General features: G+C 40.2%; 1 protein-coding gene across 3 annotated transcripts in view; it reads right to left on the reverse strand.

The window, feature by feature from the left end:
- LOC150079227 (metabotropic glutamate receptor 3-like) overlaps window positions 1–27,298 on the reverse strand; it is a 175,207-nt gene that overhangs the window by 99,237 nt on the left and 48,672 nt on the right. For all 3 annotated transcript variants that reach the window (XM_090384024.1, XM_090384023.1, XM_090384025.1), the window contains exon 2: window positions 13,556–13,755. In XM_090384024.1, coding sequence (XP_090240150.1) covers window positions 13,556–13,747 — 192 coding nt within the window. In that variant the 5' untranslated portion in view covers window positions 13,748–13,755. The remainder of the gene's footprint in view (window positions 1–13,555; window positions 13,756–27,298) is intronic.

Consider the following 27,298-nt stretch of genomic DNA (forward strand, 5'->3'; position numbering starts at 1 on the left):
TGAACTTCAGGATTATCTACAATGTCTCGGACTAAAGTTGAACCCTCAGAAAGCAGCTCAGATGACCTTCAAAAAAAAAAAAGGAAGAATAAGAATGAAATTACACTGAAAATCAACGGGGCCGTCATCGAAAAGGTAAACTCTCACACCGATTTGGGGTTGACGTGGGATGACAGACTAACCTTCAAAGACCATCTCAAAATGGTCAGGCAGAAAACGAAACGCTTGCTGCTCTCTGGGCAATCCGACAGGAGCTGGTCAGTCTTAGGCCCCGAGAGTTCATCTTGGATTACTTTCAAAGAACGTACCACTCTATGCATCTGTGATTACGTATTCCCGTACAACTCTATGCATCTGTGCTTTGGTCAGGGGCCTCCTGCTCATCTCAAGAGATTCCTTGAGACAGAGTATTGGCTCCCGAAAAAAACAGGGTGATGGGACACCCTTTTACCTCACGGAGCGTGCTCTATGGAAACCTCTGCCTGAAACCATGGGAAACCATCATCAAGGAGAGGAACCTGCACATATTGTCTCAACTCCTTTGTGGCTGAATGGATTCACCAGACATCTGTTAAATGACGACAAACTCTCGGACTGTCCAACGAACCCGGTGCAGTGCAACACCTTGTCCACGATTTTCACTACAAACCTGCAATACCGTATTTGCCGGATCAGTGTTTCCGGCAAATACGGCCGGACCATATAACTCCCTCGGAATCGATGCCTCAGCTTTCTGCAGCTCGAAGCGCTACAGACAGGATACCCTGAAAGAACTGTACAAAGTAGAACTATTGGCTGTACCACCTTCATAGTTTTCAGTTTTGAAACATCATTGTTATATCATGTTAGCTTACTTATAAATACAATGTGTGGGTTCATTTATTTTTTAAACTCAATGTGTTTATATATTTATTATGTACACCCCTTTAGCCGAACCCGGCCGTTCCGGGGGAGCCCACTGATGTGGAAATAGATGTTATTAATATTAATAATAAAATGCTGTGGGCAGACCCATAACTAATTGCCACTGCATTTGCGATTAAATTAATTGTCGCACGTCTGTCACTCAGCACCAACTGCTCGCTCAACCTTTACAACCGTCTCACTGTCTGTGGATGTCGGTCTTCCTTCTCTTGACTCGTCAAAGACACTTGTACGACCGCACTGGAACTCTCGTTTCCACTTTTTTACAGTATCATAGGATGGGCAATTCTGCCCATACACAGTTTTCATTTTTTCGTCAATTTCCTGAGCTTTCTTGCCCTGCAAATGATCACTTGATCACTGCTCGATACTCCACTTTGTCAACCATAGCGTCGCTCCTGAGATTCTGGGCTGCACCTCTGGTCTACGATCACCTATGGGGATGAAATTTCTCATGTTAGTTATTGAATATGTAGACAACTTATATTAAAACGGCATTTCCTGCTGATGTTTTATCTAGGTCAGGGTACGCACATTTTGATATCCCCCTCGTAGATATCTGGTAGTGGTTGCAGCATCTTTGATATGGGGTAAGCGTTGTTTTGCCCTCCTGCGTAAGGTGATTCTGTATGAATAAAACTCCTTACGCGTTTGATTCACACAATACCTCCGTAAATCGCCTACAGAGGTATTTTGTGAGTATAATCTCAGCTTCGGATCAAAATAGACGTCGAAGTCCTTGTCTGGTAACAACTGGGATGAGAGTGCCACAAACTGATGGTTGAATCACTGTTGGTCGCTGTTTGAGTGAATAAATCATTATTGCAGATTAAGATTTAACCCGAAAATCTGCAAGTAAGTTGAAAGTGCGGTCAATTTTTCGGTGATTGAAGAAGCTATTGCCATTGGATTTGCTGAAGGTGGGATTAAATAAAGCAACCTTATCATCGGTGTGTATATATATATGCATCGTCACTGGGACACAAAGGGTGTGACTGAGAATAGGAGACAAGAAAGGACTCCACCTTGAACTCGTGTAGTGATCTTCCGGGACTTCTTCATTGTATGGTGGGCACTTCTATTCTTCAATAAAGCGGTGAAGAAAGCTAGTAGATCGCCATTAATCCTGAAAAAGGATTCCAAAAGGCCGAGAGGGGCCTTGATGTGTAGGCTGTCAAAAGCAGCTTCAATATCAGCGTACACAACAGCTAATTCAGATTAAGTTTTAAGGCCTGAAGGATGGATGTCTCTGTTGCCATGAGGTTTGTTATAGTTGATCTATTTGCGACTGCGAAGAGGAACTTTTTCGATTTATGTGGTATGAACTGTTGGCTCATACCAGAGAAAGCCCCACTCCCATCCTCTAGGAGCTTGAGTAGGGTGGAAGAAATAGGTGTGAAATCTTTTGTGCTTTTTGGCCCTTGAACTTTATTTAGTGGGATCACAGTGTTAATTCCATTGGCAGGGAATACTCGTGTGGAGAGGACAGTTGTAGATTGAGAACAGCGCATCAAGAATGTAGGGACTAAGGCATATAATTATAAAATGAAGGATCTTATTTTGGCCTGCTGTACGTGATGGGCGGAGGGAGTTTATAGCATTTATAAGTTGCTGTCTGGTGGTAGAAACAATAGAGAAGTCATTCATAGGAGCAAATTCAGTGTTGGAGTGGTAATGCTGCAGGATCGGAATTGGCTTGGAATCTGGCAATATCTGGATCAATATTTGAATTAATCATGCTGTGTCTGAAAGAGCATGGCGCTTTGCCCTTAGATAAGATAGCATCTGTGAATCTCTTTATGGCTGATGCCTTGTGTCGTTTGAAAATTAGCTCTTTCTCTGGGATACAAGATCCTATCTTTGACTGGTGTCAGAGATTTTCCACTGCCTGCGAAGGGACTACTTATTGTTAAAACTCTATGATAAATCTTTAGTCCACTAAAACCCTAGTCCTTGGGGGAATGCGAACGGTTTTAGCGATGCATAGATGCATCTCGTGAGGAGATCAACTGCGAGGATTGGGTTACATCCTTCAATCACGTTCCATGAAATACGCTCTGCTGCCTCGAGACACTTATTGGAATCAAGAAAAATTAGAAATTATTACCTTCTCCACAGTATTATGGCAATTGAAGTTAGGCATTGGCAGTAACAGAAGTAATGCAATTGGTTATTGATCTGACTTGGAGGTTTCTGGTGGAATTTTGCTCTTCAAACTCCCGAACAAAGAATCACGTCGAGACGATTATTGCCACTAGTTGGCTCTTCATTGACTATTGTAAAATTTAATGGGAAGAGATTATTCATTAGTCGTTTAGGAGAGTGCTCAGTTGCAGTGGAAGGTTAAAATCTCCGAAGAGTAGATGAGTAGCAGCAAAGGGGTGTAATTTTTCATTATCTAGCTGGTAGCATCATCAGTGTTAGCAATGTCTAGTACTTGGGGGAATGTAAATTTGCCGCTAAATCGATTAAACAGGCATTAAATTTTGCTGTCACGAGTACTGCTTCATAGAATAAGGAGTTACTAGACGTGGCGTGAACAAATTTCAGGTCGGGATCTTTAATGAAGATGGTAACTCTTCTGAAATGAGATCTTGACGTGCAGAATGATGAATACCAAGCAGTACGAGCACACACAAAAGTTGTTCGAGGGTCTCAAGGTTATTTCGAAGGCTCCGAACATTTTGATAGAAAAAATTAAGGATGGTTTGAATGGGAATTATTATAAGTGTTGATCTTACTGGTGTTATGTTTGGATAAAAGGTGGCGGTTTAGACCTGGTGGAACTTATAATCTGAATTGGTAGTGACTGAAAGGCAGGATTATGGGATGTCACATCATGTTTATTAACAGTAATTGGGGTAAGAGAGCGATTGGAGCAGGGATGTGATGCAGTGGTTTTCGACAGTCAACAGACACTTGTGCAGTTTTGCAGGCGGGGGTATCATCCGTTGGTTTTGTGCAAAGGTTGAACTTGTAGTAGATGGTTTTTGGTCTTTCTGTGCACAAAATGGCCTGATTAGAGCGCCAACTCACTGATATGGATGCAACAGACCTGAAGTCAGGGTTATTGCAATCCACTTTAAAGGAGGTATAGTTCGGTTTCTTCAGTAAATCAGTAAATTTGCCGATACTTTGGTATGCAGCCTCGGTGCAGTCTTAATATTCTTACTGTTGGTGAAGCATGAAGATATGAGCATTTATTGTCATGAAACATTTCAATTTATATTTATTAATACCATAAGAAGGCGCTATTATCAGTTTACAGACGTTATTAAGTAACTGTTTCAATAAATGGAAGCAAATTATATTTTATCATTATCGATATTTGTATATGTAATTATCACTTTAAATGAAACCAGGGTCTTAGAAAATGTGGATATTATCCATGTTAATGTTATTAAAGGAAAAATGGCATTATTAATTAATGAATGCCACTGAAGAGAGTACGAAGGTAAAAAGAAGATTTAAATTAATTTGTTTGGAAATTTTTCAATATTAATGAGGTGTTTCCGGACTGTCTCTTAATTCTTCTTGTCTAGTGCGTCTGTGAACCATTGTACCGCAGACGCGTTAACCAGAATGAAGGCTATATCATGTCAAGCTTGACATAATAAATGAGGAAATATTCCAAATTTTCCAATTTCCGAAGGATTTTCTACGTGACATACTAGGACTTTGTCAATAGTGAAAGCCCCATCTGTGACCTGTTAATTATGCCATTCTACGGAAACTGTTAATTTAGGCTGCGTTTAATTAGAAGATGCCAGTTTTTCGCAGTGGTTGTATTGCTGCAGAGTCTCCTTCATATATCTAGCGAAAATCCACTGAATTTAAATGTCGTATCCACATCTTTCGGAATTAGACATGCGCTAACGCTATGCACATTTTGTAACTTCTGCGGAATCGTTTCGGTGGCTGGTAACATGCATAAACACAACCTGGGGGGGGGGATATATAATTCTTTTTAAAAATCTACGATAACGCCATTAAAAGAATGAGGCCAGAGAAATAGCATTTTGCTTCATTCCCTTTTGTGGCCCTAAGAGTTGCCAGGCAAACCTTTGAAAATTATTTTTACGCACGTATTTTTTATGAAGAACATAAGTCCTTTAACAAAAAAGAAAATAATAAAATAAATAAATAAAAACAAGTGCTAGAAGCCGCGTTGATACTTGAGGACGCATCACCTTTAATATAGGTGATGTATTTGAAAAATTTATTGAAAAATACATATTACAACTCAGCTTTGAGCATTTGCGACCTACAAATTATCGAATTGCATACGATGAAGTTGGTGTACCATAGAGAGTATTTTCTATTTTTCTTTCGTTTTTTGGGCTCGTTTCCCATACTGTCATATGCTTCCGAAAGCATATCGTTAGCATCGCTTGTTTTCTTAATGTCCGTTCGAGGCGCCTCCGTAGTCAAGTGGGCAGGAGCAGCAGTGCTTAGCACACGCTTCTTGATTAGACTGGGGTTCGAGCCCGTGACCACCGCATATCCCCAGAGCAATATGGCCTTAGTTGCTAATGCTCCTAAAAAACCAAATAACAACAACAGTGTCCGTTCGAATGTAATAATTTAACTGGGAAAATTAGGTCGATGGGCTGAGAAATGACAGTTGAACTTTAACATTGACAAATGCAAGGTACTGCATGTGGGTAGCAATAATCCCAGAGTAACTTATGAACTGTGTGGTACTACACATCAGGGTAGATGAAAGAGATCCTGGGGTAATTGTGCAGTCAGATATGAAATTCTCTGGGCAGTGAACATAGACTACCCGGACAGCTTTTGGAGTTTTGTCAATGATATACAGAAACTTTGCTAGCAGGGATAAGGATGTGATTATCCCTTTGTATAAGACCATGGTTAGGCCGCATCTTGAGTATTGTATATAAGTCTGGAGGCTTCACTTTAAGAAGGATGCAGATCTGCCTAAACCGGTGCATAGAAGGCCAACCAATTTTTATAAAGGGAATAAGAGGGCTCTTAGAAAAACAAAGACTTCAGTTCTATAAATTGCCGACCGGGCTAGCCGAGTGGGTAAAGTACGTCCCCAGCAACCCAAAGGTCGCGGGTTCGATTCCCGCCTCGGGCTTGGATCAAAAGTACCGCAAAAACCTTGGGAGGTGCAATATGGCCACAGAAGCCGAAGCGCCAACAACTACCAAATCAAATCAATCAGTTCTGTAAATTGCATTGTCTGGAGACGGGGCACTTTCGCGGAGATCTGATTTAGGCGTTTAAGGCCTTGAATGGATTGGGTAAGCTAAATGTTAATGGCATTCTTCTTCTTGCTGAGATTACACACTTGTAGAGACCTAAATTCAAGTTGAGGAAGGACAGTTGCAGGAGAGATGTGCGAAAGTTTGCCATCACCCAGCCGGTGACTGATTATTGGAACAGGCTTCCATGTGTTATTATGAAACTGAGTGGTTTGAATAAATTCAAGGAAGAACTTTGACAAATTCTTGGTGTGTGTGTGTGTTTTCGCTGATGCTGGGGAAGGATAGCGAGCGTAAGCACTGTACGTGGTGTGGCAATAAATTTCCCGGACTGGTGCAACACACACACATGTACGTTGAAGTAGCTCAAAAATGGTTTAATTTTTATTCCAAGTAATCACTACCTGATTGTAATAAGTGCAGTCACCGTTCTAAAAGTTTCTGAAAAGAGTCGGTGAAGACATCTAAAGAGATGATGCTCAGTTCGGCGGTTACGTTTTTCTTTGTTCTCAATACCCCAAAATATATTTTCTTTGAGGGCAGTTTTCACCCTGGGAAAAAAGAATAAGTGCGCTGTTGCTAGATCGGATAGGGTGGGGTGGATGGTTGATCTCTGCAATGCCATGTTTCGTCAGAAATGTCTTCACAACGAGAGCAGGGCGCCTCGGTGGGCAGGAGCGGTAGTGCATAGCACACGCTTCTTGATTAGACCGGGGTTCGAGCCCGTGACCACCAAATACGGAGGATGCGGAAAGGTCAGGGAATGACCACCGCATATCCCCGGAGCAATATGGCCTTAGTTGCTAATGCTCCTAAAAAAAAAAAAAAGAACAATAACAACGAGAGCAGAAGGGGACACTGTTGTTCAATAAGAACTAGCTGCCTTTCTCTTGAAATTTCGGCCCTACCTGGGAAATGCCTTTCAGCAGTCTTTGAAGCACCTTTACGTAAAACTCAGCATTAACTCTCTCCACTTCAGGTACAAATTCCTTGGGAATCAAACCCTGTTTGTCGAAAAACATGATCAACATTATCTTGATCCTGGACTTCTGTAAACGAAACATTTTGAGCCTTTGTGATGATTTTGAAATACTGCATGCTCTGATTCTTCGTCTCTGGGTCCTACCGAAACACCCAACACTCATCTCCAGTGATAACACGGTCGAGGAAACCAGGATTGCCTTGGATGAATTCTTCGCATGATGACACGCTTCGTTACTTCTAACGAAGTTAGAAGTGAGGCTATGCGGCACAAATTTTGCACCGACCGACCTTCCTTTCCCTAAATCTTCGTGTAGAATTTGACAATTCATATTCAACTCATCAGCCATAATTGTGGGGGTCAAACGACGATCTCTTGCCAGAATTTCCCTAACTTTTGAAACTCTGTCCTCATTTCGAGAACTTGACGGACGCCCACTTCTTGGGTTATTACAAACATCCTGACATCCGTCTTTGAACCACTTATACAATTCAGGCACTTAACGTTTAATCATCATAAACTGTTTTTAACATTTCTTATGTTTCTGTTACAAATTTTTATAAGTTTAAAGAAAAAATTGGTATTATTTCGTGCTCTATTGCAAATATCACGACACGGAATGTTAACGCTACTAACAAAACTAGTTGTTACTTGCAACCTGTCAGCTTATAGCACTACAAACGATGTGTACCACCATTTGTTGGAGGAAATTTGAACTACAACTTAGCAATCTGTTTATTTTTAAAATTCAGTGAACATGACCGCAAGACACCACCAGTCCCGGAACTTTATTGCCACACCTCGTACTTACTGAGAGAGCATGCAGGTCTGCAGCACCTGTTATTTCTATATCTAACTGTGGGTTCTATACGGGAACTATAAGAAACTAGTAGCCACAGCATCACAGACTAAATCATTCAGAACTAACCAATCATCGAAGATGGACAACAGTATAAAAAATATGATGATATATTTAAATTCTAGCATCTTTTCTGTAAAAAGATTTGCACATTACCATTAAATTAGTCAATCTTCAATTTAAAAAAAAAAATCCTTTTTAATAGCAAGTCGAGATTCTGTAATAATATCTGATTAATTTCATTCCCGCCCGAGCCCAAATATTACCAGTTTTATCAGTCCAAACACAAGGCGCGCCGACTCTTGGCCTTCATATCTTCTTTGTACTGACATCAGTTATTATTGGTCTTACTTGAATTTCTGGTTGATAGTATTCGATCGAAAAACTGATGGATTTTGTGTACCACCCTTTCGTTCTTCGGTTCATTTCTATTAATTTCCTTGGTTTACCCGACCGTTTGTGGTTGTTGTTGTGAGACGACGTCTCCATTTGGAGATTACGTCACCACTTGATCTATTATAGGTTTTTGTAGTTTTCTTGAAATGGCAAGAACAGATTGATTTCTGATATGATGACTCATTGTTGGAAGTCGTTAAACTCTCAGGGGCTCAACCCATCTATCGTAACTACCGTACAAAATGGAGCAGTATGGCATTAAGAGATTACCGTCTTCCCCCACTCAACCAAAAGATGGCTTAGTTGGGGAAGACGGTAATCAATGGACACTGCTCTTCGTGGGCTAATGTTATTAGTGAAGTCCCCAGGGTTCGGTATTGGACCGATTGTTTTGTATATTTATTAATGATATTGATGAAGGTATATTAGGCTTAATGTCTAAGTTTGCAGATGACACCAAGGTTGGCAGGGTTGTTAATGACAGTATGCTACTGCAACAGGATCTAGAAAAGTTGGGCAGAGAGTGGCAACTGAAGTTTAACATTGACAAATGCAAAGTACTGCATATGCGTAGCAGTAACCCCAGACCGACTGTGTGGTACTACACTAAGGGTAGTGGAGAATGAAAAAGACTTGGTTTCTGACAGTGCAGACAGGCTGCCTGGCAGGGCATGGGGTCTTGTCAATGATATACAGCAATTTTGCTAGCAGAGATACGGAAGCGATTATCCCTTTGTATAAGGCAGTGATCAGGCTACACCTTGAGTACTGCGTACAGGTCTAGAGGCCTCACTTTATGAAGTATCTAAAGTTGTTAGAACGAATACAGAGAAGGAGAACAAAGGGTTTCTCTTACCAAGAAAGACTTAAGTTCTATAAATTGCAGCATCTGGAGAATGGGCACCTGCGAGGTGGTGCGATTGAGTTGTATAAGGCCTTGAATGGTTTGAGCGGGCTCAATGCTGATGGGATTCTTGCTCTCATTACGAACTCGAAGGGGCACAAACTCAAATTGGAAAGATAGTTGTAGAATAGATGTGCAGAAATTTGCCTTTAGCCAGTGGATAGGTGATTGCTGGCCAGAAGAAACTTTCATCTGTCGTTGTGGAAGTTGATAGCTTAAATAAATTCAAGGAAAAACTAGGCGAATGGATGTGTGAAATGGGAAGTGGTGGGAATTTTTTTTTTTTTTTTTTTTTTTATGGCTCATGTTGTATAAGTTTGCTTCCTTGCCTATGCTAATGCTAATTTTTTTGATCTGCTTTCAGACTGACACATAGATGGCGGGTATAGGTATTTTTTTTTTTTTTTTTTTTTTTTTTAAGTATCTGGATACTTGTACAAACTAAAAGTGTAAAGTGTTTTGGGATCAAACGGCACCAGCGGTTTCCCCCATCTCCGCGTAGTTTATATTGTCGTGTAATACAGTACGCTGTAAAGGCTAGAGATTTAAGTGTATGGATATTGTAGTGTGTAATGTCATGTATCGTTCTTCTGGCCATTTAGCCGTGAGGCCCGACGTTGCCCGCACTTCGCCCCGTGGAGGCAGACCAGGTAAGCCAATATTTTAAATAAGCACTCTGGCAGGTCCTGCCACCTAGTTTCCTGAGATTTCAGTGGCTAGGACCTAAAATAAAAAATTTGAGAAGTGATCGCGTGCTGGTAGCGCTAGAATTGAGGCCGAAAATTGTGGGCGAATCTAATTTGGCTGTAATTAAATTTGGATGTGTTGGGCTTTCGCTTGCGTGCAGGTAAAGTGGGATTGAGACTGAAGGCTTGGGGGCAACAGACAGAAGAATGGAGTCGATAGGGAGGGTGACTCGAAGATTTGGTGGGGCATGGGCATGCCCCACCAGAAGGTGGGGGGGCAAGGAGGGGAGGAGACAGAAGGACCATCACCTCCCCCGGGCCAGGGAGAGGGAAGAAATAGTGGGCCAGGCAAGGGCGCGGCTCAGATCGCCAATGAGGCTAGTGTGCAGAGAGGCTCTGCAGTTTTTTCAGTCGGTGGAATGTCATTTCTGGGACATTGTCCCGTCCGAGGTTTCCAGAAGTCCAGTTTATTTTTTAGCCATCCATGGGTTAGGGTCCCGTCCGAGGTTATTTAGTCCAGTCAGTTTGGATGTGCATTTGTGATTTTATTTTGGTCCTTCTGCTATGAAGCGGATCCCTGCGGGTTTGATTTGTTTCTGGTGATCCTTTGTGGTGTCATTGTTTTTCAGATTATGGGCAGCTCTAATGGGTACTTGCATTCTCTTCATTGCGGTGGTTGCGGCTGGGGGAAAGTCCGTCTTCTGCTGAAGAGGTCCTGAGTGTATTTTGTTAGCGCTTTGTAGCTGTCTTCTTATTCCAGGATGAGGTGTTCCTGATTTTTCAGTGTGAATCGAATTTCATTGATGAGCCGACAGCGTAGATCAGTGATATGAGGTGACAGTGATATATGAGGTGTTTCCATATTTGTTTGGCTCCAATGGCAGAGAGGAGTGTCACTTAATCGGAAGCCTGATAGCTTGTGTCTGAATATACCGTGTCTGGTGAGCAGGTATGTGACCAGGAGTCCTGGAGAGAGCCAGTGGGGGTATTTTGGATATGCTGTCTGAATTGTCGGCACGAATTTCTGGGTGATTTCACCTTTGATTAAATTTTCCCAGCGGGGTTGCCAGGCCTGTTGGAGATGTAGTGCGAGTTGCTTCTCTTTTCCATTTTAGGGTCATTGGCTAAGTCAATCGTGCAGTTCAAGCAGATGGACGTTTTTCTTTTGGTGAGGTGGTGGAGGATTCCGCGATGAACGATCTCCAGGTCCAGGGGGAGGGCATCCATAAGGACCTGCAGCGCATGAGTACTCGCCATCCTGCAGGCTATGGAGATCGTTAGCAGGAGTATATCTTTGTATCGTATCGTGTTTTCTCCTGTTGACCGCGGTGGTCGCTTTGTGTACCAGACTCTAGAGGCATATGAAATATCTGGCAGGAATACTGTCGTGTAGAAGAGGGCGAGAGTCTTTTTTTCTATAACCCCAGTCCTTACGGGTGACTCTTGCAAAGAGTGCAGAATAGTTTTGATTTTATTCCTGATGTATGTCAGATGTGGTGTGAAGGATCGATTACTATCGAGCATGACTCCCAAATGTTTTAATTCCGTTGCGAGTTTGACGGTTCCCCCCCTGGACTTTGATTTGGGGAAGCCTCCTAATATCTAGGGTCCCCCTGAGTAGGACTGAACATGTCTTGGTTGGAGAAATTGAGTTTGCTGCTGTCAGCCCAGTCTTGCAGGATAGTGACAGCTCTATTTGTGGAGTTCTCTAATTGTGCTCGGGAGTCCTCAGCAAGCATCAGAATAAGATCGTCTGCATATGCCTGGGATGTGACGTTTCCAAGGTTGAGGTTTAGGAAGCCGTCTAGGACGCTATTCCAAAGAAGGGCCAGAACGGAACCCTGTGGGCATCCTCTGTGTTTCGACCGTAATACGGAGTAATATGGAGTAGTGACTGTGACTGACCAGTCTGAGAGGTATATACTGATGCATTTGTATAAATTTGCTCCCGGAGCCTGCCGAGGACGCTTGTCACCAGAGTGTGTCAAACTCAAACGCCCCAGCAAACTATTGCGATGACGAGGAAGTACTTTCGGTTGGTTGTGGTTGCGGCGTTAACAATATTTTCCAATGCTTCTACGGTGGAGTGTCCTTTTCTGAACCCGAAATCAAGTCCTGCGTTTGAGTAGAGTTTCTATCCGATTCCATCAGTTTTCTCAGTAAGGCTATGGGTCTGTAAGACCCCGGGAGGTCCTGCCGCTTTGTTGGATTTTTGAGGATGAGCCGAAGCTTTGCCATTTTACAAGTGTGTGGGAAATAGTCTTCTTTTAGGCACTGATTAACAGTCACTCAACTGCCTTTTTTACGATTTCCAGCTCTAGTAAGTCTGCGCTTGGTGATTTCCTATTTCTTAGTTTGGCGGCTGCAGTGTCCAGTTCGATCCTGGTAAAGGGCTCCACTTCGATTGTTGTGCAGGTACTATTTCTTAGGCTGAGCAATGTTTGTTCTGGGTGGTTAGGTCCTTTCCGCCTTTATTGATTACCACCTTTTATTACCGCCTTTCTCAGTTTAACAATTCCCTTGACTATCAGGAGACAGTAATTACACCCCTGATCTTCCTCTTAGCTGCATATTCTACTGCTTTAATTAATGAACTCTGTATGAAAAATGAACATTCAGTTGCTGTTAATGTGTTTAGTTCTTGAGCAACTCCATTAAATCTTGATTTCCTTAGATCCTGAATATAAGAATATATAGTTTATAGAGTGTGAAGGTAAAACATCAAATGTAATAGCTTGATGATCACTGTTCTTGTATTCTGCTTTAATATCCCATTCTGCAAATTGTTATAAAAACCCTGATAAGATAATAGTGATATATCAATATTTGAATGTCCATGAATATTCGAGAATGTAAGGTTTACCTGTAATGTTATGAATGTATAAATTATTTGCAATTATGAATTCGACCCCTGATATCGGCAAAAAAAAAAAAAAAACTTGTTATTGTATTATGGTCACCCGGTAATTTCTTACATACACCCGTATATGTCTGTAAATTCCGTGTTCTCTGGTCGATTTGCCTGTTTTGCTGAAAGCAAAAAACCCAATTTCTGGGGGGGGGAAAACTTTACTATCTACACCTGAGACCGACTAACTCAGCTACGGAGTGAAAAAACCCATTAAAGTTCTTCGCGTCGTCGACGGGATTCGAACCCTGGCCTTTTCCACGCTGTGTGGGGAGGACGGTGACGATACCACTGTGCTACCGCCCAGACCCCTCATATTGGCAGCGCTTCTTTTTACCTCTCTCACTCCTTGTATCCAAAGTGTGGCTATATCGTGGGTTGCCCAATTACTTCGGATTCCTTCCCCAGGCCCAATATATTTTCTGTAACTTTTTTTTTTTTAGCTTTGCTTATGCTTATGGTACCTACTCGTACTGCACTGATGGAGTGTGAGGACATTTATTTATTGTACTTAATGTGGAGAATTTTCTTGTCTAGACTTTAATTATAGCTTGTAATACTCTTAAGATTTAAATCTTCATCTTCCTTTTGTTACACGGGATGTTGTGATTAGAAAAAACATCTCAACATGTGATTTTATATTTGTCAGGTAATTTGACACTCACCTGCAGACGACCACATTCATATTTCGCATTCCTTTCGTGAATGGGAAACAGGGCTCCAAGCATGATGTCCCCTGAATAGTTTGTCATTCGACGTTGGGGCCAGTTGATCCCTGATCCAATGGTTGCCACCAGAGGGAGTAGTGGTACCAGCAACATGGCGTGCAAGGTGTTATAGTAAAGTAATGACTTCATCGCTGTATCTAAAAATAAAAAAAAAATAAATATATATATATTAAAGGTTACAAATATGTGCATAAACTCCACACATAGTGTTTTACACGTTATGAATAGACAAACATATAAAAATGTACAAACAATTTTATGTTTGTATATTTTAATCCAAAAAATGTATAAATGCTTTTTTTACTCAAATGTATAAAATGTTTATATAGATAGCATAGAGCACAACAAAAATTTAATGGTTTCAGTGGTTTCTATTCAGAAAATAAAAAATATTTGCAGATAATAGAAGTCTAAAATGAGCATCTTTATTAAATCTTCAAAAGAACTGCATTTTTTGGTCTTTGCCTTCCAGGCTGACAGAAATTTCCTCACAGCGAGAGTGGAGGCACCTTTATTTTTTGGTACCTGGTTTGGCGATTGGAGTCCTGAGTTGGTGTAGTGATTTTCAATCCTGCTCCGCAATAGGTGTTCCAGGAGCTTGCTTAACACTGTCAATAGTGGTATGGGTCAATAGGACGCCGGGAGGTCCTGTCGCTTTGTAGGGTTTTTTTAAGACCAGGCGGAGTGCTGCCGCCAAAGGTAAGTGTAAGTGTATTTAGGGTCAAGCGGCACCAGGGGTTTCCCCCATCTTCGCGTAGTTTACATTGTGGTGTGTTACAGTACGCTGTAAATGCCAGAGATTTAAAAGTGTGTGGGTCTTGGATCGTTTAGTGTCATGTACCGTTCTTCTGGTCGTTTAGCCGCTAAACCCCAATTGGGGCCCAACGTTGCCCCACTTACGCCCCGTAGAGGCAGACCAGGAACCCAGTAGCTTATATGCACTCTGGCAGGTCCTGCCACCTAATTTCCTGAAATTTCGGTGGCTAGGACCTTAAAAAAAACAAAAAACGGGGGCCCTTAAGTTTAGAAAAGCCAGGAGGGGTTAATGTGGTTCAGTTTTCAGTTTAGAAATCGTTAATTTTGATTAGTTATGTGGGGTTTACGCTGGCGTATTAGTCAGAGTAGGGGGAAAGAGACTGAAGACTGGGGGGAAAGACAGAAGTATGGGGTCGATAGGGAAGGCAACCCCAGGTGGTCAGTAAGGCATGCCCATGCCTCACAAGGCGAAATATATGGGGTGGTAGGGGAGGGAGGAAACAGGAAGGCCATCTCCTCCCCCCTGTCAGGGATAGGATGCGGGTTCGAATCCCGCCTCGGACTTGGATCAGAGTAAAATGCAAAAACTTTGGGAGGTGCATTATGGCAACAGAAGCCGATGCGCCAACAACAAAAAAAAAAAAAAAAAAATTACGGAATCCATACTGCCGATCATTGGTCAGACGGAAGGTTTCTAGGTAGTTTAAGAGTTGGCGGTTAATTGATTTCTCCATTACTTTAGAAAGAGTAGAAGTAATTGCAATGGGACGATAATTGGATGGGAGGAACTTGTCACCCTTCTTAGGAACTGGCTGGATATGAGCAAATTTCCAAGCAGAAGGAAAAACACCTTTGGAATAAGAAAGTGAAAAAAGGCGGCAAAGAACAGGAGTAAGTTCAGGAGCACAGGTTTTGATAACAAGTGAAGAAATACCATCAGGACCTGGAGCTTTCCTAGAATCCAGATTCGTCAAAATCCTTCTGACTTCCTTTGACGGAAGATCACAGGAGGCATTGAATGGAGAGTGTTGGGAATGGTGGGAGGTTTTTTACCAAGATCATTAATACATGAGTTGGAAGAAAAATGGGATGCTAGCAGGTCAGCTTTATCCTTGGCTGAAGTGATAACGGAACCAGCTGGTTTTGACAGAGATGGGAGCAGAGAAGGGCAAAAGTTGCTGCCAAAAGCTTTGGCAAGAGACCAGAATTCTCGGCTATCATTAGGGCAAGAAGCAAGTTTTCTACTCTTGAGTTTTCTACTAGTCAGGCGTTTTCTACGCCTGAGACCGAAAACTTAGCAACTGAGTGAAAAAAGCCCTTTAAAGTTCCTCGCGGCAGGTTTGCAAGGGTAAGTTTGTCCTGTCTTTCAGCAGGGCTTTGGAGTCGGCGTGGACCACCAAAACCAGATCATCGGCAAACACAAGGGACTTTGTGCATTCGAGGTCCATCCCAAGGAATTCCTCCAAGAGGATGGACCAGAAAAGAAGGGTCCAAGGAAAGTCCCGAGTGACCAGTCTCGTGACACGGTGGTACCTGCAGAGATCGTGGCCTTCCTTTGGTCAAGATGAGAATAAATACATCAAAGGTTTTGAGCTGTGTTGGAAAGTCTTAAGCATGCTAGGCCATTAAAGACGGTCAAATGCACTAGAAAAGTCCACTGTGATGGCCAAGGAGTATTTAGCCTGGTTGTCAGCGGCTATGGTGGTGATGATGTTGTTAGGCATCGAGCAAGCAATGATGTTGTTAGGCCTAGTCCAAGCAATCGACTGCGACCTCTACAAATTTGCGAAGGATCGGGAATACCGAAGACAGATCTTTGTTCGCCTAACCTCAACCAGGCAAACTGCACAGTAATGTGGGCAGTATAATAAAGTCTAAAAGTATGTCTGTATAATATTCTAAATAATGTCAAAAGTATAATATCTTTGTTAATATATTGTAGATAATGTAACTGAAACTTATTCTGTTGTTGGCTCTGGGGAATGAATCCGTATCTCGATGTGGGCTCCGTCCTACATTGAGATTCGGGTTCATTCCCCAGAAGTGATATATCTTCTTCTGGCAACACTGGTAAGCAGGCATAGACTTGCACGCTTTCGGTATTTTTTTTTTGTTTTTGTTAGTTGTTGGTGCATCGGCTTCTGTGGCCATATTGCACCTCCCAAGGTTTTTGCATTTTCTACTCGGATTCGAACCCGCGACTTTGGGTTGCCAGGCAAGCACTTTACCCAGTCGGTAGTGGTTATCGGACTCGGTTCTGCAGAATGTTATTGAAGTGCAAGTGTATCGTGCGTTTCAACTACAAATATCAGTGAATAATCGACGGATAAAAGTGAATAATTTGGAGAGGATTTACCATTTTATTTTTGCAAAGGTATTTATCGAAACCCATCGCAATGAAAATTTAAGGTTAAGGTTTTATGGAATCTTTATAAAAATAAATCGAAAAATTATAATAATTTTCGATTTATTTTTTTATAATTGTATGTATACTATAATTGCATTTTTGTATTTCGTTTTTCTTATTAATAAAATTATGTACTATAAATATTATAAGTATCTATAAATATTACAATAAATAACCTAAACTGTTTATGACAATTTTTTTAAAATTATATTTTAATAATCCTAAAAATCGTGGAAAGCTAAAAAAAAAAAAAAAAAAAAATTTTAACCCGCGTATATCTCCAGACATTTTATTTGCCCTGCCATTAAAAAGGTTGCATACCCCTGTTTTAGAGTAAAGACATCCGTAATGTGTTCTTGATTCAGATGATACGATACACTCGGTAAAATTGGCGAGATTGGAGGATGTAGGTTCCTCAGGTATGAAACTTGACCTCCTTAATTTCTCAGACATAATTACTATTACGTTTCGACACTTGTGGTTTAAAATTAAAAAGGAATTATGTTTACCCTATGTTTATATCGAGAACTAGCTGGGTAGCGCACCTTACTACTGGTACACATCTTGCGAATTGGATCGAATCCGTATGCTGCTACAAAAATTCTCGTGGCTGTTGTTAATGTGACTCTGATCTCGTATACTGCTACAATTACAAACTGTAGAATAGTTAACTGGTAGCTTTACAAAATTTAAAAAATATATTAATTTTAATTGTTGATATCAATAAAACGCTCTATTTATTGATTTCGCCTAGTTGTCTTTCAAAAAACTTGAAGTGGCTGTCTCAGCAGTGAAAGGGTTTCGATGCTATATTTCGAGTGAAAACAAAGTTTTTATTGAACATAGGTCTTGTAAATGGCTATACTGTACAAACTTTTTTTTTCTGTACTGTGGTAAAATTTTTTATAGGGTTCTCACCGTAGACCACCAAGATAAACATTCATACAGCTACTAATATTAAAAAATAAAAGAAAAAAAAATTAATGTATGAGAATAAGAGAAAGTCTATCTGATTTCCATTAAGAGGAAGTCAAAGTCTGCAGTATAATTATCTACATCTGTTTTAAAATATCTATACTAGAAAAATCTATTCATAGAGCTCTAGAGTAATTTCCTGCTCTGTTTTTATGTAACCCCATGAACAAGGGTAAACAACTTACAGGCATGCGCAGTATAAAGCTCATTTGCGCCGGTGTTTGTTGTCAATACAGTTTGAAGGACTTGGGTATTGGAAACCATTTTGAAGGAAGAGTGATCTTGATCTATTAGTGTTATGATAGTTCCGTTAAAAGAATTTTTTATTGTCTCTCGTACGAGAAACGGATATTAAATAATTTGTTATTTATGTGAAATTTTGTATGAAGCCGACATTCAGCAACACATTCTGAGATCATCTAATAATACTCCACATGCGATTGTTTCTGTATAAAGTTCTTCAGTATCGAAGAGAACTGAAACGGTTTTTCAGTAATGTGTAACTTAGGAAATAATGTGGACTTTTTTTTTCTGTACTGATACTCCAGGTTTTATAGGGTCACCAGATGTTTTGATGGACTAATAATAAAAGATGTATGGCCGAAGTAATATAACAATTGGACGAAATGGTTGAGATGATATAATGCACCTACATTCAAAACGGAGGCTTCTCTGCAATATTTGTTGGAGAAGACTGGGAACCACCTGCAAATAGATACATATGCATATATCCCACAGGTGACTGCCATAGAATTATCACCCCTAAACAAGAATGGTGAAGACTGAAGGATTTAGATTAAACTATTTACGCCATAATCAGAAAGATGTATGTTACGCCGGGTACATCTAGTTTATGTTTAACGTTATTGTAAAAGCCGAAATCCAGGATTTTCCAGTTCATAACGGTAAAAGTCCGAAATATCGAAAAAATTCCACATCAATAGTTAATTCACTTTTCCGGGGCATAAGGAGAATACTCACTACTCCGGAATATAGTGAATATGTAATACAGGCAACCTCTCTAATAGTTTGTCTGAATGCTCCCTCATGTGTGTTGTCTGAGCAAGAAGGCCTTTTTTGGGGAGAAAAATTTATGGCATACATTAGAAACACAGATCTACATGTGCTTGCTAAACAAAATGTCAGTGAGCAGCAAAGCTTTTACTTATCACAAAATGCCAAAAACTCGTTTCTACTATGACATGTCATTACTGATGTTGTGGTCTGAACTCCTATTGTCTTCAAAGAGCATCATCTTCAATTCCATCAAAAGCATTGCTGATTATACATTTTTGAAAGATTAGCATTAGCAAAGGCACATGATGCAAGAAAAGCAAGCTTTATAACATCAGCCGAAAAAAAAAACCCTTATTTCACCCATCCACTCGCTCTAAATGTTTATCAAGTTCTTCCTTGAATCTATTTAAGCTATCAAATTCTACAACGACAGATGGAAGTTTGTTCCAGCAATCAACCACCTGCTGGCTAAAGTCAAACTTACGCACATCTATCCTACAACCGTCTTTCCTCAATTTGAATTTATGCCCTCTCAGGCGATTATTCTGAGCAAGAGGAAGAATCCCATCAGCATTGAGCATGCTGAAACCATTCGAGGCTTTATACACCTCAATCAGATTACCTCGCAGGTGCCTAGTCTCTAGACACTGTAATTTGCAAAACTTAAGCCTTTCTTCGTAAGAGCAACCCTTTATTCCAATCACTAATCTTGTTGCCCTTCTCTGTACTTGTTCCAACAGCTCTACATCTTTCTTAAAATGAGGCCTCCAGACCTGTATACAGTACTCAAGGTGTGGCCTGACTATTGTCTTATACAAGGGGATAATCACCTCCTTATCCCTGATAAAAAAAAAATATGTATATATTCCTGTATATCATTGACAAGGCACAATGAGCTACTCTTGCAGACCGTCTGCACTGCCCAGAACACTTCATATGTGCCTGCACAATAACTCCCAGGTGTTTTTCATTCTCTACCACTGTCAGTGTGGTACCACAGAGTTGATACGTTACTATGTGGTTGCTGTTTCCCATATGTAGTACTTTACATTTGTCAATGTTAAACTTCATTTTCCACCTCTCAGCCCATCTGCTCAACCTTTCCAGATCCTGTTGCAGCAGCATAGCGTCAGTAGTGTCCTTAACAACCCTGCCAACCTTGGTATCGTCTGCAAACTTGGATATTAAGCTTGATATACTATCATCAATATTATTTATAAATACAGAAAACAATAATGGGCCCAACACTGAACCTGAGGGACTCCACTAATAACATTAGTCCACGATGAGCAGTGTCCATTGCTTACCACTCTGTCTTCTCTCCCTCAACCACCCCTTTATTCATAGCAGCAATTTGCCTCCAATGCCACAGTGCTCCAATTTGTGCAGCAGTCTTCCATGTGCAACAGTGTCTAAGGCTTTTCTAAGATCCAAATATAGGATATCAAAGTTATTCTTTGCATCCAGTTCCTTTGTGACTACATCATAGTATCCAATCAAATTAGTCAGACAAGACATCCCCTTAACAAACCCATGCTGTGTCCGAGCTATAACTGAAATCTTGTCTAGATGATCCTGCAATGCTTCTTTAACCAGTGCCTCCATTAACTTCCCTGGAACAGACGTTAAACTAACAGGTCTGTAATTACCTTTGATTCTCCTTTGTGGATTGGGGTCACATTTGCACATCTCCAGTCCATGGGTACCTCCCACGAGTCCAGGGAAGCTCTCGTAATTATGCCTAAGGGTTTGCTTACTTCCTTTGCCACCGCCTTTAATATAACTGGAGAGATTCCATCCATCCCAGGTGCCTTTCTTGGGTTTATCTTCAACAATTTCTCCTCCACTTTACTCTCAGTTATAAGATTATCGGGCTTACTGCCAGAGTTGAATACACCTCTGGCATACCCCTCCCTGAATAACTCCTCATGTGTGAATGTCGATACAGAATATTCATTTAGTTTGTTAGCTACCTGAGCAGGATCATCAACAGGTGGACTAATCTGATTCATCCACTTCCTTCTAGAGTTTACATAAGTAAAGAACTCTTTGCATCCTTTGCCAAAGATTTCTCGTAATCTGCCTTCGCCTGCCTAACCTCCTTTGTAACTTGGTTACAGACCAGCTTATATCATAGGCTTCTGTGTCACGTGTTAATTTATATGTATCCCATGCATTTTTCTTCTCTGTCACGTGTTTAATTAGTTCATCTGGCATCCATTTAGGCCTAAATTTTGAACAATATTTCTTTATTGGTATGAAAAGCCTAGTAGCTTCCAAGATTAATTATTTGAATGCTTCCCATTTTTCAATTCCTACTATTAGTTCACACTCTCCCTATATATATTTATATATCTTGTTCAAATTTTCAATCGTTAATAAAATACTTTTTATTCATCCACTCAAGTTCAAATACATTTTTTTTAAACTTGTAGTGGATGACACTTGATGTTAATACAGTTTTTTTCAAATATTAATTAATTAATTTTAGTTTTATATGGGAGAAAAAAATTTCTCTTATATAAGGTATTTAGCAGGATATAAATTTAGGAATAAAATTGAAATCAACAGGCAGTAGCTCAATCGGTAAAATGCAAGGATTTCAGTATTTTTCACGTGAAGGTGAAGAATGAGAGTTCAATTCTTGCGAAAATCAATTTTTTGATAAATTTTTGTTGTTCATCCACTCAAGTTCAAATACATTTTTTTAAACTTGTAGTGGATGACACTTGATGTTAATACAGTTTTTTCAAATATTAATTCATTAATTAAATTTAATTAATTAATTTTAGTTTTATATGGGAGAAAAAATTCTCTTATTAGCATTAGCATTAGTAGAGGCATTTGATGCAAGAAAGCAAGCTTATGCAGCATCAGCAAAAAAAAAAAAAAAAAAAAAAAACCACTTCCACTTCACCCCTCTGTTCGTTCAAAATACCTGTCCAGCTGAGCCTTAAACTTATTTAGGCTATCAACCTCCACCACAAGGGATGGAAGTCTGTTCCACCAACCAACCACCCGCTGGCTAAAGGCAAATTTCCGCACGTCTATCCTACATCTGTCTTTCCTCAATTTGAATTTATGCCCTCTCAGGTGATTATTCTGAGCTAGAGGAAGAATCCCATCAGCATTGAGCATGCTTAAACCATTCAAGGCTTTATACACCTCTATCAGATCACCTCGCTGGTGCCTAGTCTCCAGACACTGTAATTTGCAAAACTTAAGCCTTTCTTCGTAAGAGCACCCCTTTGTTCCATTCACTAATCTTGTTGCCCTTCTCTGTACTCGTTCCAGCAGCTCTACATCCTTCTTGAAATGAGGCCTCCAGACCTGTATACAGTACTCTAGGTGTGGCCTGACCATCGCCTTATACAATGGAATAATCACCTCCTTATCCCTGCTGGAAAAATTCCTGTATATCATTGACAATACTCCATGAGCTACCCTTGCAGCCCTTCTGCACTGCTCAGAGAACTTCAGATCTGCCTGCACAACCACCCCCAAGTCCCTTTCATTCTCTACCACTGTCAGTGTTGTACCATAGAGTTGATATGTTGCTCTGGGGTTGCTGTTTCCCATGTGTAGTACTTTACATTTGTCAATGTTAAACTTCATTTGCCACCTCTCAGCCCATCTGCTCAACCTTTCCAGATCCTGTTGCAGAAGCATAGTGTCAGTAGTGTCCTTATATAAGATATTTAGCAGGATATAAATTTAGGAATAAATACCGTCAGTGGCGAAGCGTGTAGATCGCTGGAAAAAATTTCTTTTTCAGATTCTTTTTTCATTCTGGGTTCTAGTCTGAGTCAAGGAGGGAACAAAATGGAAAATGAAACATGTGAATAAAAATAATAGTCCAACACCATATATAGAAAGGAAAATGGAAAATTGCAAGGAAATTCGCTTTCTATTTTTCCACTTAATATTGTGATTCTGTCATATGTATATACATATTTATATTAATTGTAATTATTTAATAAAAAGTAACTAAAATAAAATTTTTCTTTGTTGACCTAAGTAGAATTGACTTTAAAAAAAATTTTTTATATTATTTGTTAATTTGCTGTTGGTAACATCATCAGTTGGTTTCACCGTATAGAATTTAAATACTGTCTCAGACCGCCGTAGTCACCTTTACGAAAGCAAAAAACCCTTCCCTTTACCCTTGATGGTAGTTGCGTCTTTGAGTAAATCCCACTTCAGCACACTGTGATCACTGCCACCTAGTGGTTCCTTTATCTGCAGATTCTTGATACATGAAGAATCCCTACTGATAATCAAATCAAGAGTATTACTCCCTCTAGTTACCTCTCGAACATGGTGCTGTAGAAAACAGTCATCCACACAAGCCTTGCTAGTGTGTGAGTGACCAACCCACAAGTTCAAGTCAATATCGGGGAAATTAAAATCCCCCCATTATAAGACACTAATTTACTGGCCCATCCTGTGTTTCTGCACAATTGCTCATTAAACTCATCAGATTCATTAGGCCTATAACACACACACACACCTTCTCTCATTTTTACTTTCCCAGTGCTTATGTCACACCAAACAGACTCAACATTGCATTGTCTACCCACATCAATTGGATGCACTTCCTTAGATTTTTGTGTTTCTTAACTGACAGCATAACCCCTCCTCCTCCCTTCCTGTCTTGTCTATCCTTTCTGTACACAATGTACTCTCCAAATTCCAGTTCTGCACTGCTTATGTCTGTGTGACACCGTGTCTCTGATATCCCAACAATATCTGCCTTTGATGTCTTGACTAGCACTTCAAGCTCATCGAATTTATTAACTATACTCCTAGCATTGGTGTACATGCAAGTATACATGGACCTGTTCCTACTCTTTGTTACCCTAACACAGCCCATGTATCTCCCAGCAGGCCTGGAAATTCCCATTGCCTTGCTTTCCAGGCTGCTGCTCAATTGAATTTCAATAGAAGTAGTGCAAGAATCACTTTTACCTCTGCTAGCGGCTACTATTGATCTATTAGTCTGTGAATCCCCCAAGCTAGCAGTTTTCCGACCCACCTAACTCTGCCTCGATAGCATCCGCAAATATTCTTGCACCCTTTCTATTTAAGTGTATCCCATTGTAGGTTTTTTTCTCTTCTACTTTTTTTTTGATTTATTTAATATTAATATTAAATATCTTGTTTTGTTCCCTAATAAATATATAGACCGCTGGTCTTATATCCCCACTTACACATCTGACTTTGGATTCACAGGAGAATTCAGGTTCAAGGGAACTTCTCAATTATGTAAAATTCCCTCCGGAAAGGCTGGATGTTCAAAAATAACAAACTCACCAATTAATAGATAACATAGTTTATATATATATATATATATATATATATATATACACACACACACACAACATTATAAAGTGATCAAAACTCAGGCACATACTAATATTATCCAAATTTGCCTATGTAGCATCAGATATATATGCAATTTAGTACATTGGGTTTACACTAGAAGGTTATTTCTTTCTACACAACATAATTAATATTCTTACAGAAAACTGCTAAAGTTTCTTCTTTCTTCACACATGATCAATAAATACTTAAGAGGTTTAGTTAACACCCTTTCTCCTATGTAAGTCAAATTCTTTCTTTATAAATTGATTTAAGAATTTCACTCTTAACTTCTGATTTATTTAGTGCCCCTTTTTGTTTTGGGGAATATAATTTCACAAACTTTCTCTAATCAAGATAAATCGTACATTTGACATCAATTTCTGGACTAATGCTTGTCCCACGGGTTAGCTACATTCATAAGGCTATTCCTTTCTCAGTATTTCTCTACCCTTCCCTTCCAAAATGTATCATACATATATGTTAGACAATAACTAATAACAAATATCAAATTTCTCTCCTTTACCTTTCTACATATGTCTAATCATACATTAATCAAAACCATAACTATCATCTGACTTATCCCTATATTTATGTATATATATTTATCCTTTTGTACATCCTTCCCTTAGTATCTTTCTAAACTTCTACTAATCTGATATTAGGGTTCCTACAGTCCTTTATAGGTAAGTGAGAATACTATATAACTAGTCACTTACTTAATTTTACGAATCGGACTTCTCTATTTTGGGGCCTTCCGCTCCTTGTTTGGGACTGTCATCATCGTTTGCCAGGGGCATTCATCTTAGGGGTTCCAGAGGATTTTCGTGCGGGTCACAGTTCTGCTACTCTGCTAAAACTCACTGTTGCATCTGGTCTGGGCTGGCTCTTTGACGTACGGTCCTACTCCGTCGTTACGGGGACTGCTATCTTTCCTTCTGCTTTGCTCTGTCTGCTCTAGGCTGGCACTTTGCCTTCACCGCCTGTTAGTTTGGATACAGGGGCTGCTTCATACCGTCTGGGACATCGGAACTCGATGCCTTCATCGAAAGGGGCTTCCTCCTTTTTTTCCAGGCACTTTTGCCTTCGCTGATTTCTATCATTCCATTCCTTTACTTTCTCCGTTACTTTTTTTCTCTCTCCCACTTCTCCGCTCCACCTTTTCATTAAAAACTCATTCACAAAAAGAAAATTTCACAGGGCGCTCTCTCACTCCGATTCTCTCTTTTTGTTCTTCTCAATTCCGTACCGCCCCTATATTTCAGGCTAACCCTTGTTCGGGGTCTTAACCAATCTTCTCATTCTGTCAAACCTTTCTCTCTGTCCTATTCGCCCATGTTATACTTTCCCATGCTGTCCTTTCAGTGCTCGATCGAACCTCTCATTTTAATAAATTTATAAATTTCCCAGGCTGTCTGCCCCTTTGAAGTCGACCGACCATTTCCGCAACCATATGGTTATGCTTAGCACCTTTACTTCACAAGATCCACAAAACTTGCCATCACTGACAGCCAGACGCCAGTCTTAATTCTAATCCGAGCATTTGTCAAGTATTTACTTCTGGTCTCGTCTCCCGGTGTTACCGATCAAAGTTCCGACAATACGGTCCTCTGCACTATTGTTTCTCCAGAGCCACCCCTTTTCACACCTATTCCCCAACAGCCTCTGCTACCTGTTCCCGTTGTTTTGGTTTATTCTCCTAACTTCTTAACCTTTTCTAATTTAATCCCTATCAAGTGACCCATTAACTTAAATAATATTTGTGACTGTAAGGTTTTGCCGCCCCATGACCAGAAGCTTTATACCATTATACCAGAAGCTTTACTTTTAATTAATCTCTCGTGTGTATAAATTTTTTTCTTGTAAGATTTTATATCTTACACCATCCCTGTAGAAGCAGTCTCTCCTGTTAACAAGCACATACCAGTCTGAGAAAAATTCTACCCCTTGAGCCTTGCACAATCTCTCCAGGGAAGAATTCATCGACAAGGCTCTCATCATATACTCCCTCCTATCGTGTCTGGGCAGAATTGTAGACACTTTCAAATTCAACCCTAACTCACGGCTTTTTTTCAGCATTGTCTTGTACTTGTTAAGTAATTCTGCCGGTCTCCTACTCTTAATATCATTAGTTCCATCTATCCTTTTTGCACAATATGTTCCCCGTTTCCCTGACAATAGTCACCTACAACAACTAGTTCCTTTGGGACCAGCTCATTCTGCCTTGGGGGTTGCCGCAAGGGAGAATCTTTCAGGGAGAGCAGATATTTCTTCTGTGCCGTTGTTTAAAATTCGGAAAAGCGAATGAACCAGCAATAAATTGCCAGAAAATTATCATTTCCTCCGTTATCGACAATCTTTCGGGAATGGAGAATATATCCTCCTTATGCCATTGTCTAAAAAACGTTAATCGGACAGTGCAAGCAATTATAATTTCTTTCTTGCTTCATTAACGTTTTCGATTTTTAAGCAAGAGCGTATGGAGGATAGCTTCTACCCCACAAAGTTGCCAAGGTACCATGTCACTAGAGTATATTCGGCTCGCATAATATGCAGTACTTCTGTCAAAACGGAAAATAATTCGCAATGCTATTATCAAAACCAACGCGAACTATTATATACTAGGATTTACCAACAGTATAAAGTCCGAAAAAAAGCTGAAATGTCTATATTAGGCATAATATACAGTGCTTCAGTCAGATAATAGGAAAATATTCAGACTTTTACCTATTATTGGTGATTTGGTGAAAGTCTCGATTTCGGATCGAAGTGGATTGGTAAATTCTACGATTTAGTGCAGTGGTGAGATTCCACCGGTTCGCGCGAACCTGTTCCTAGAATTTCCTGAGTTCGCCGAACCGGTCCCTAAAGGCCCTTTCACACCGAACGCCATGCGAGCTACGCTACTTTTGGGTCTATGTTTGGTTTTTCTTTTTTACCTTGAAAAAGGAGGAAGTAAGGTGATAGAGAACCGGTTTTTAAAATTTTTGATTCCCACCGCTGATTTTTCGAATTTCGCACTTTTATAGTAACTTATAAGTGACTTATTTTTTGGAATTTTTGAAACGACCAAGAGTGTTGCTATACCTTTCTATGTACTTGTACTTGAGCCAAAGTAAGGAGATGTAAGTTTAAATTCCATTCATATAGGGAAAACCGCCACG

Source organism: Mastigoproctus giganteus, chromosome 10, assembly GCF_048544385.1.
Source record: "Mastigoproctus giganteus isolate SK-2022 chromosome 10, ASM4854438v1, whole genome shotgun sequence".
Lineage (NCBI taxonomy): Eukaryota > Metazoa > Arthropoda > Arachnida > Uropygi > Thelyphonidae > Mastigoproctus > Mastigoproctus giganteus.